A 10,717-nucleotide genomic window follows, 5' to 3' on the forward strand; every position below is an offset into this window, starting at 1 on the left:
CAATGCAGAGATGGCAGCGGGGCAGCTCAGAGGCGTGGAGCAGGCAAAAAAGGCAAAAAAAGGGCAGCCCAGAAGGAGATGGCCGGAGGCATCTTTAAGTTGAGGGATTTTAAGGTACCAAGTGAGGGAAAGTAAGAAAATGAGTGAAGAAAGACGGCTGAGGGAGTAACGAGGAGAGCTGCCGCAGAAGCACCACGCAGCCTGAAGATGGCGCCGAGGCAGCACAGAGAGCCCTCACAGCCCGGAGATGGCGCGGCGGGAACGGTCTGGAGGCCCCTCACGGCCCGGCGATGGCACCGAGGCAGCATGGAGAAAGCAATGAAGGCTGAAGAGAGGGCAAAGATGGCTCTGAGGCAGTCTGTAGGCCTCGGTCAGCCCCGGGGCGGCACTGAGGAGATTTTCACCTCAGGCACCTGCGGTTGGAGCTTCCCGCCCAGCGGACAGCTCTTTGAGCCCCTTGCTCTACGGACTGTGGAGGGACCGCCCTGTTTTTGTCTCTGCTAAACACACAAGAAATGGTAGGTTGGGGAATTAACATGGGGAGAAGGGAGGTGGTTAGTAGTCAGATGCAGTGTCTTGTTAGCTGTTCAGGGCAGCCATGAGGGATGTGGAGCTGTCGTTACACTGTTCTGAGCTGTTCATTTAATGCTTGTTGGCTTTGCCACCTTGTTCTGTGTTCCCCTCTGTACCCTTCAGCTCTTCTTTGCAGTAACAAAGTTCGATTCAGTACGGCCTATGAGGAGCTACAGTGTGTGCCTATGTGGACCTACACGGTGCATGGCTGTGCACCTGCCTTCATTACCTGCGTGGTAATGGCCAGGCTCTGAGGAGGCTGGAGAGAAGAATCAGCTGTGATCTGGGAGCAACATTAGTTGTGTTAGAGCACAATTATGTCTGAAATGATAAGTCTGCTTGAGAGGCAGTCTAAAAGCTATTATTCTGAATATCAGGAATTGGCAATTCTAGCTTAACATTTCTATATTGTCAGAATCTTTCCAGTATAAAGGTGTCTGAGCAGATACCAGCTGAACACCTCCAGATTCCCATGAGGCCATTGCCTCTTCATCTGTGGAAAAGAATAGTGAAAATGGAGATCTTTTTGACTTTTAGTGATTGCTGGTGCTGTGTAGTTAAGTGGTGAGTTGCATCTGCTGTTCTTGTGTGTTGGGACATGGCACAGAGGAGTGGATGAGACCAGAGGACAGTGTGCCTTCTGTGTACACAGACAAGGTGCGAAGCTATGTAAAAATAGCCACAGCTGTATCTCCTGACCAGCTTCCACCAGCTTACCATGTTTCTCTATTAAGACTGAAGTGCTGTAGGGTAGCATTAAAATTGTCTGCGGAGTCAGCTGGTGATTCTGATGTTACAGGGAGGTTGAGAAGGATGGCATGCTCCAGGCAGTTTGTGCTAAACAAATAAGTTTTAATTTTAACTGTGCATCTGCTGGACAGTGCACAGGCCCCAACTTGCACCTAAGTAGCTACAAGCTGTTGGTCAACGTTCAGAATCCAGTGATGAGAGGGGCTTTTCTCAGTGTCTGATGGGGCCTGGCTTGAAGCAGGGGGCAAGGTGCTTTGCCTGCTCTTTGCAACCTATATAATCTCTAGCACATCTTGGCTACCTGGCTGATTCATTGCATCCCAAAGCAGTTGAAACATGAGGGAACTTGAGCAAGTGTTTTAAATAAAATGTTCAAAACTACATAAATCAAGCTGCTAAATTTACAGTGTAAAACCAAACATCAATTTGACGCGCACTTCAGCCGTGCTGTAGGTAGCATCTGTAGTCACTGCTGGGTTCTCATTTCTTCTTGACCCTGGTCATCACCCTATGGAAAGATTCATATTTCATTTGACTACCGTACCAACCAAAATATTAAGCCTATGGGAACGTGGTCATTAAAGCTGGCTGGAAGAGCAATTGATTTTTTTAGTTGAAATACAAAAGCGACTTGTAGTCCAGTTTTGGGACAGGATCTGTAAAGCTTCTCTGGAATTCTGATAGCGTAGCTAGGATCTGAAGTTTTGAGCAAAAAATGGCTTTGGGTTTGGTTTGTGTTTTTTTTTTCCTCCAAGTAAGCTTGGGAACAAAGATTAATGTTTGACTTGAGAATGTAAAGGAAAAAAAAGAAAAAATTATTCTTGAGACTTTTTGTCTTCCAGCATGTGGGGACTGATCTTTTCCCTTGCCCGCTTTTTCATTTAATTACGGACAAAGTCCTGTATTCAGTGAAGTCAAAATACAGCTAGGACCTTGTGTTTTGATGACTTAAGGGCACACAGCTACAATTACCTTAACATGTGTGAATAACTTTTCTAATAGGATCACACCAAGTGCTTGTTAGGTGGTTTCTTTTCCTTGATGAAGAGAACTTGTGCAAAATGTCATGAGCTTAGGAGATGTGAACAAAACAGGGAGACAGTAGAGGGTGTTCTGAAAGGAGGAAGACATAACCATGACTGTAAGATGACAGAAAACAGTGGGGAGTGGTAAAATGAGAGGACTGCCACAGGAAGCGTAAGAGGTTAATGACACGCAGTAATGGATGGATGGAGTTTTCATGGATCCAGATCTCAGATCTGATCCAGTTGCAGCCCAGTTCTAAAGGAAAAGGATATAAATCAGTCCAAGGATTCTAGTGAATTGTGCTTTGTGCTCATGGATTGTGATGTAACCAGTAGTTCTTGATAGAATTACAACCACCCTGCTCACACTCACCTGTTATTTGCTCTGTATTAAGTTAACAATAGTAAATAAACTGCGTATTAGATTTCAAGCTGACCTGTTCATGCCAAATGAATTCGTCTTGCCCTCAGGCTGCCCTAATTTAAAACATATGTATCCATTTAAATCCTGTTGCTTCCATACATTAAGCTACTGTTTAGATTTTTGCCTCATCAGTATTCTTCACCATCTTGAACAGATGTACAGTTTGCCGTGGGTTTGGATCAAAAGTGTTCTCTGATAGATTTTTTTTTTTTTTTTGGTGTATGTCTAAGGTGGTGGAGGAGTAAAAGCTAGGTGGACTATGGTGGCATTGTGCTGCACTTACACCTATCACCTGGAACCAACAGAAGACACTTTGTCTGTTCTTGTACAGGCAAAATCTTCATTAGAATCAAAGGAAGTTTAATTGCAGGAAAGATGGGGTCCTTGTTTAGTGAAAATACAACTGAAATCAGGAGAACTATTTTATGATAGTATATTTCCCATAGAGCAGTGTAAGTCTCATAGAACACAGATAGAAGTTTTCAGTTTTTCCCAGACTTCTAAGGGGTGAAAGAATTCTGTATATAAAATAGAGTTTCTCCTAAGAAGAAATTTAAAAAAATTGGAGCCTAATGCCAGACTCCAAAGAACATATTTAGGCCTCTAAATAAGTAGCCTGGGCTTTTCACAAGTGCTGTGCTCTTCGAACCCCCACTGCTCTTAAGATACAGCTTCTAAGGCTGAACGTCATTTGACTGCATGTTCTTGCAAAGAAATACTAAGAATATGCAGTAGGTCAAAGTGGCTCCTTATCTTTGTGCGGAGATAAGGGCTGCTGTTCCTCCTAGGAAACAGTGTCTTAGAAGCGGAAGGCTGCACTTCTTATCATTCAAGTATGTGCCATAAAGGAGTAAAAATAGGGACATTTAGGATAAGAAAGCTGAAACCAAGGCACCTGCTACCCACAGAAGGAAACTTGGGAATGAAATAAGAGTGAGAGTCTCTTCTGTTTTGAATACTGCAGATCTTCACTTACAGCAGTAAATAATTTCCCTGTAAAAGCCTCTGAGATTACTGATATGAGAAAAGGCTTACAGGACTTAGATTCCTGACTTTACTATGCAGGCTAAATTCCGTTTACTGAGGTTTACAGAAGTTGAAAATGTCAGAGTGGACTTAGAGAATTAGATTTCAATACCTATTAAACAGTTACAGAGCATCCCAAATCCCCGTTGAAAATTCTTCAGTTAATTAATCAATTAAACAGAAAAGTGGAAATAAGGTATTCAAATTGTATCCCTGTTGCCCAATAATGCATAGTTCATTCAACCTCACAATATTTTAATCCAGTATTCACTTTGCCATGATATATAATGCAGGCTATTTACAATGATTGCCATTCTTTAAATGCCAGTTTTCCTTTTAAACAAGCAGCAACAACAACAACCAGCCCCATACCCTGCTCCAACCCTTGTTCACAAGGATTTTGATTTGCATCACTAATGTACAGATTTACACAGAGCAGAAAAAGGGGGTATTCTTATTCTTAGTGATTTGCCTTGTATACTACCTGCAGCCACATTCTGCCACTTTCATCCCTTCGTAGTTATATATCAAAGTGGGCACACCAGCATCATCCTTATAAAGAATGGAGATTGAATCCAATTTGGTTGGAACACAACAGGCTTTGGAAGCTTTTTTTGGGTTTTGGAGATGCACCAGAGTTTGGACAATAGCATGTTTTGTTGGGGTAACGTTATCTGTCAGAGGGAAGAAGCAACCTCCTTTACACTCAAAAGCCTCATAATCTTTTGGTGCAATGATCCAGGAATCCCAGCCAATCTCTTCGAAGTTCACATGGAGGGAAGTTCTCCGGCAGTGGTTGGCTCCAATGCTTCTCTTGCTTCTGGAAGAATGCTGGTGGGGCCCAGTGATGGCCTTTTCCTCTCGGTGTTCTTCCTCTTCAGACGAAGTGTTGTTCTTTCCTAATTTCTTTAGCACACTTTCTTGTTCATGAACAATCATATCCCGGAGCTCCACTTTGGTCTCTTTTGTCCCATTGCTGCGGTCATTGGAGAACACTATTAACAGGGGCAGATTTTTAGTGTCAGGTGTAACACTGATATCCAGCTTCCCACAAGTGAAACCACCCGGAGCCTTACTCTCTATAACAACCTCTAGCTTGTTTTTAGTCTTCAGTTTGTCTGCCCTGACCCATCTTTTCACAGCACTTGACACTTCAAACATCTCCCAGCCACACTCGTGGATATTGTGGGAGACAAGGAAAGATTTGGTACTTTCTGAGTTTTCCCAGTGGTCACCATCTAGAACATCGTAAATTACCATGTTGCCTTCCAGCCTAGACAGAGACCCGACTTCCCTGTGACAGGAGATATAAATTCTCAGTTCAGCTCTGGTGATTTCCTCATATCGTGGAATAGAGATGTTGAAGAGCAAGATGTGTTTCTGAAATGCATTTTCTTCTGGTGAAGTTAAAGAAACAACATCTGCAATAGGAAATCAAAACATGTGGTTACAGTGCTTCTGACTGTCAAAGTAAGTTGCTTTTAAAAGACTCAGGATTTTAGGGGTGTAGAATAAAAGCACGTTTACCCAGCATTAAAAAAAAAATAAAAATAATACCGTCTTCTGGCCAAGTTTCAAGGGCAGGGAGTGAAAAGTGGAAATGGAGGTCCCTGTTGTTGGTAGTATTTTCACCAAGATTGCATGGTCAGGTGAGTATTTGGAGGGAAGTGTAAAGTGTCTGCCTAGAACAAGCTGTGGATGATGCTGGTCAGTACTAAGTACATAAATAAGGCATCTGGGAAGTGTTCAGATTTAGCAATTTCTAAAGATATTTTTGCACAAAGAATTCTTAAAAAACCCTATAAATTTCCTACTGTTATCATCATGCAACGGGATGAACGACTTTCCTAATACAGAGAAGTATACTACATATTTAAATGTCTCTAAGAACTAGCTGTGCTGAGGCTTTTGTTGTCTTCAGGTAATTTTGGAAGTAGCTTGGAATACTAGGAGTTTGGAGAAATAGAAACGTTTTTGAAAATCCTGAATTGAAGTTTCAGGGTCTGTCTAAACTGGGACTTGGTGATAAACAGCCTTTCATGCCCAAGTACCAGTCTGTTCCAAGTTGGACTCACTGAGCTTATGTGGATTTTATTTTGGGTTGTTTTTTTTTTCTGCGAGGTTATGTCCAGTACCGGAAACTCTGCCTTGAGAGGGGCAGATATTTGGCTGGAAGATCAGATTGGTAACGTTTAAAAGTCATCACTGACTGATTGATGTCTGATAGTCAATGTAAGATAAGTACTCATTCATGATTGGGTTTTGGGGCAGTTTTAATCGGCTAATGTTGACACTTCTTCACAGTGTTTACCCACTGAAGCAGTCAGAGAGGAGAGTCAGATATGGAAACTATTATCTAGCTCATACTGTTAAGGTTTCTTTCCATTTCAGGACTAGGGGCACTAATTTGGGGATCTGAAGTTCTCCGTAGTGCTATTATCTGTGTATGTCTGAATTTCATGTGAACAGAAGCTTCAATTCTGCCTCATTTTTATCATAAGGATTGCATTTACTTTGAACTTTTTTACTTTTTCTTTTGATGGAGCTTTTAAAAGTCTACTTAATGTTACACAGACAGGGATCTTGTATTTTTTTAGTTTAGAAAAGCTTGACTACCGCTTTCCATATCAGTCTTCCCATCTAAACCAGAATTTGAGCACTACTGTTATTTGCTTGGATCCAGAGACATATTTCTTAATGGCTGCTGTGGTTTTTAAGTATGAGAAGAGCCCACCTGAAAGAAGAGCTCTCTAGTGTGGATGTCTCAATTATAGATGACCAAAAGTTTGCATTCTAACATTAAAACTCAGTCCCAAATCTCTAGCTTTGAGAAACATGATTCATTTAGACCCTGTTATTCAGTGCATTATCTCAGTTGATGGGTTTGAGAAGGTAGTATTGTACAGTAAAAATGTCAAAGAAGAAAACTAAAGGTAACTGAATTATTTTAAAGATTGAAAGAAACTACAAAGCAAGATCACAATCCAAAATTTTAATCTGTTTCTTTTCTAAAGAATCTGTGGAAGTTGGGTGCCCAGTTCCCTCTGAATTTCAAAAGAATCTGTACTTCATTAAAGTACTTCATTAAAAATTCTAGTCCACCTATTTAGGACTTCTCCTACCTTCAGTACTGAAGCTCCTTACAATATTGGATGCAGGGATGGAGGACTTGTCTGCAGTATATCTGTTGTATAAATCAATCATGAACTGTGTTGGTTCTTCTTTGGTCTTCGCTTGTGAGGGGACTCTTGATAAATTCAAACTCCTTAGTAAATCTGTCTTCGTATTCTCCAGGAAAGATTTAAAGTTGAAATGAGTCTCATCTTCCACTTCCCCAGCATCATGAAAGTGTGCATCGGACTTTCCCATAGCTGATAACTTGCCCCAGTCTTCCAAAGGCTTGCCTCTTGTCAAACAGGCAATGATGTTGAAAACAGACAGTGCAGCTAATACTCCAAAATAATGCATTTCTTCTATATTTCCTTTCTGGTGAAGAGACAAGAGGACAAGGGTATTTTAACTGCTTAAAAACCTTGTTTCATTAGAGACAGAGGAAAGGAGATGGAAGGCAAACAACTGGAATGCCCTTTGCAAATCACTTTCTTGTGTTCTTTTTGCAGTCTGCCTCAAACCCCAGCCTCTTGTCAGTTGTCAAGCAGATTGGTTGTACACTTGCCCTTATCACAGTCATTGATGCCATGCTTCAGCTTCTGTTATCTAGCAAAGCTCTTAGTTAATGAAGATTCTATAAACATCTGACAAACACATGTGGCTGGTGGGAAGGACATTGTATATTGTAAAGAATCCACATTTCACTTTAGGGTCATCATTGCTTAATTACAGTCTTTTATCATTTCCTTGCCAACACAGAGAGGAGCTTTCTTAGGGACGTAGAAGATTACACTGTTTTCATCAAGACTAGAAAATAGAGATCTAGACCAAAATTACTCTATTAGCTATTAGTAAATAACATCTCACAAAGCTTTATTACAGCCCGTTCACATGCCATCAGAAAATCACCGATCATTTGATGGAGGCCTGTGATTCTGCAAGACATGATCTCATGACAATACAAACAACCTTAAAACTTCTTCCCATTTATCAGCCAAGAGCTATTGTTTGTACACAGTGAAATATCTGTTTTGTGTCAAGTTTGCTTCATGTTGTTTGCAGGCTTGTCCATTTTCAGTTTGATTCCTTTGGTGTATGGGAATTTAGTCTTGTTTTTATAGTATCTTATGTAATATATTTCTTAGATTCTTGATGGTCAGTCCAGTCCAAGAACAACCAGTCATAATTTCAGTGACCTCAAATGAAGACAGAAATAGGCTTTCTAAGGCCACAAGGAAAATAAAAGGTCTCCATGAAGATACAGAAGATCTTCTATGAAGATGCTGTTATCCGTGAGAAGAATAAGCCAAGGCAAAAGTACAAGACTGATGATAGAATTTCTCGTGATACAGAAGAAAAAAACCTAGTTTATTTATAGACAAAAATACCACTTGCTATTTATCTTAATGAACGTATCATGATTTAATCTAATGAGACATAAGTCTTTTATCCATACTATTAATGTATCATATTTTCTAAGCACAACTCAATACATTCTGTACAAGTGCCATAAAGTCTGAATAGTATTATCAGCTTTTACATTTAAAAAAATCTCACTGCAGACACGTGGACATGATTTTGTCCTTTCTGGCCATTCTTCTCCAGTTCTCTAGCAGTGCATACACAGTGTTTAAAGTGAGCCCAGACTTCTCAAATACTCACTTATGTGTCCGTTCAAGTGACAACTAGGATCCAAGAACCTGGTTAATTATGTTCCTATGGTGTAAAGTCAGAAAGGATCCTGGTCTCCTGCATAGCAAGACTGCTCTACTCATGGACTTTGTGTTTCCTACCTGCCTGCAGAGACCAATTACTTGTGTTTGGCTAAAACATAACTTTTTAAGAGTCTCCAGAATTTATCTGAAGATGTCGAAGAATTGAAGATTTCACGGATTTTTGTAAGATTGTCACTTACACTTAAAAAACCATGGTGCTTCAGTTATTATTTCCTTGTGCCTGGCTTCACCTTCTAGACAGGAGCCTAGAAGGTGAGACAAGAAGTCATCTTCTTGTGACTTCCTGTCTGGTTTGAGGAGCCTCACACCACTGGCATTTTCTCCTTGTCAAAGTACTTGTACAGTATAGTCAAGTTAGTTACTTCTCAGTTTACTTTCTGATAAAATAGACAGATTGTGCTATTTAGTCACATTAGAAGGCATTTTCTCTAACTGTTTTTGTTTCTTTTTAGTGTTTGTTTGGTTGGGGTTTTTTTTCCAGAATTTGAATGTCTTTTTGAAAAGGTGAACACGGGGGCTATGCATAGTTTTCTAGTGGGAGTCTGCCAGTGCCACATGCAGAAATAAAATCTTTCCTTATGTGGTTCACTGCTCCAGTGTGTATCTTTTGAAGGCTTTCATTAGCTCTCTTTACATAGCATCACCTTGGATCCTCATACTGTGCCATAAGTCCCTGATATCCACCAAAGTTGTTTTAAGAATTATGGCTGTAAGAGTTATGGGTGCAGTCTTTTACTCTAATAGGAACAGCCTCCATTCCTTGTGCCTAGGTACTAAGTTCTGCATCTGTCTACCTTAAAATTAATTTTGATTACATAAAGTGCAGCTAAATCAAGTGATCTATATAAATACCTCTCTCCTAAACACTGTCTTCTGCAAATGCTGTGGGGGTTGTTATATACAGACTTCCAGTTCATATATAAAGATGTCAAATAGTATCAGGCCAAGTGTCAGCTTTGTGGAAACTTTACAATGAACAGTTTCATTCAGTGGCAATTCCTTTTGAAAGCTGCTCTTTGAGGTTTGGCAATGAGACAGTTGTTAATTCATGTGATACACAAATATATTAATATTGTCTAGTATTTTCTTTTAATTATGCAGCCTTGTGCAAGTGAATTGAAATATTCCTCAAAAACCTAAGTACATTCTAGCTGTTGCTGTTACCTCTGGCAATTAAACCGTGGCCTCAAAGTATGAAATTGGATTTGTTTTAGAAAAAAAATGTCCTTAACACTTTGATGGCTAGTATAATCTGTTTTCCTGTTTTATCTGTTTTTAATCATCCTATATTAATGTATAATCAGTTATTTTATGATTAGGTAGTGGAATTGTTTTGAGCTGCTTTTTTAAGTGTTTGCCAATAGTAACTTTATTTAGAAACTTAAACATTGAGTGGAATGGTTTATTGGAGGTTCAAGGAAATCAAAAGATCTGCTGGAACCAAGAGAGTAAGGGTTTCAGTGCCTTCCAGCAGCAGCTGACTGCAGTTGTGCCATTTGAAATGCAAAGTTTCCTTTTCTAGATAAGATTAGACATACGCATGCCAAAGACCCAGAAAGTAGTAGCCACTGTTAAACAAATAGTGGTTTAAGACCTTGTTCACGTTAGAGAATTGGACTGGTAAAGCTAAACTCCAAATGAAATAAACTTTACTAGTAAGAGAATTGTATTGCCTGTGTAGTAAGGGCATTGCCCTCGAGAGCTATTCCACTAATGGGTATAATTTTGTTTTGCTTGTGCTAAATAACGTAGTTATGCCAACAAACCTTTAAATGCAGAATAAACCTTTCCGGGTTTTATAGGTATCCTAATGAGTATAGGAGTAGCATTTTCCCTTATGTCCTATAGACCTTATAACAATAGGATGGTATCTCTTTCCTAATTGCTGATCTTGGAAAGAAAGTTTGTACCCAAGGACTAGTTCAAGATATAGAAAAGATTCCTTAAGGAAAACAAAATGCAGTAGATAGAACATAAGCACACTAGGCTAATATGTCTTTCTGTTCAGAGCTGGTGCTACATGTGAACAAGGCTACACCTACAGAAAAGGGTAGATTTTCACAGAGAACAAA

The 10,717-nt window shown here is 39.9% G+C and overlaps 2 protein-coding genes across 2 annotated transcripts in view; one reads left to right on the forward strand and one right to left on the reverse strand.

Annotated features, from left to right (window-relative positions):
- Positions 1–252: 252 nt before the first annotated feature.
- Positions 253–10,717, forward strand: part of MAPK8 (mitogen-activated protein kinase 8) — a 317,667-nt gene continuing 307,202 nt past the window's right edge. Inside the window, exon 1 of the mRNA XM_074591187.1 lies at positions 253–518. The gene's annotated coding sequence lies outside the window, so the exon portion shown is untranslated. The remainder of the gene's footprint in view (positions 519–10,717) is intronic.
- On the reverse strand, positions 3,703–7,397 carry GDF2 (growth differentiation factor 2). Its single transcript, XM_074591212.1, has 2 exons — positions 6,921–7,397; positions 3,703–5,219 (listed from the first exon to the last, which is right to left on the reverse strand). The coding sequence occupies exons 1-2, from the start codon at positions 7,264–7,266 to the stop codon at positions 4,279–4,281; spliced, it is 1,287 nt and encodes a 428-aa protein (XP_074447313.1). The 5' UTR covers positions 7,267–7,397; the 3' UTR covers positions 3,703–4,278.

The sequence above is a fragment of the Larus michahellis genome, chromosome 6 (genome assembly GCF_964199755.1).
Source record: "Larus michahellis chromosome 6, bLarMic1.1, whole genome shotgun sequence".
Taxonomy (NCBI): Eukaryota; Metazoa; Chordata; class Aves; order Charadriiformes; family Laridae; genus Larus; species Larus michahellis.

Coding starts and splice junctions, on each gene's coding strand:
- GDF2 (XM_074591212.1), bottom strand. CDS start 7,266: ATGCATTATTTTGGAGTATTAGCTGCACTGTCTGTTTTCAACATCATT. Junction 5,220..6,920: donor AAGGAGCTTCAGTACTGAAG/GTAGGAGAAGTC, acceptor TTCCTATTGCAG/ATGTTGTTTCTTTAACTTCA.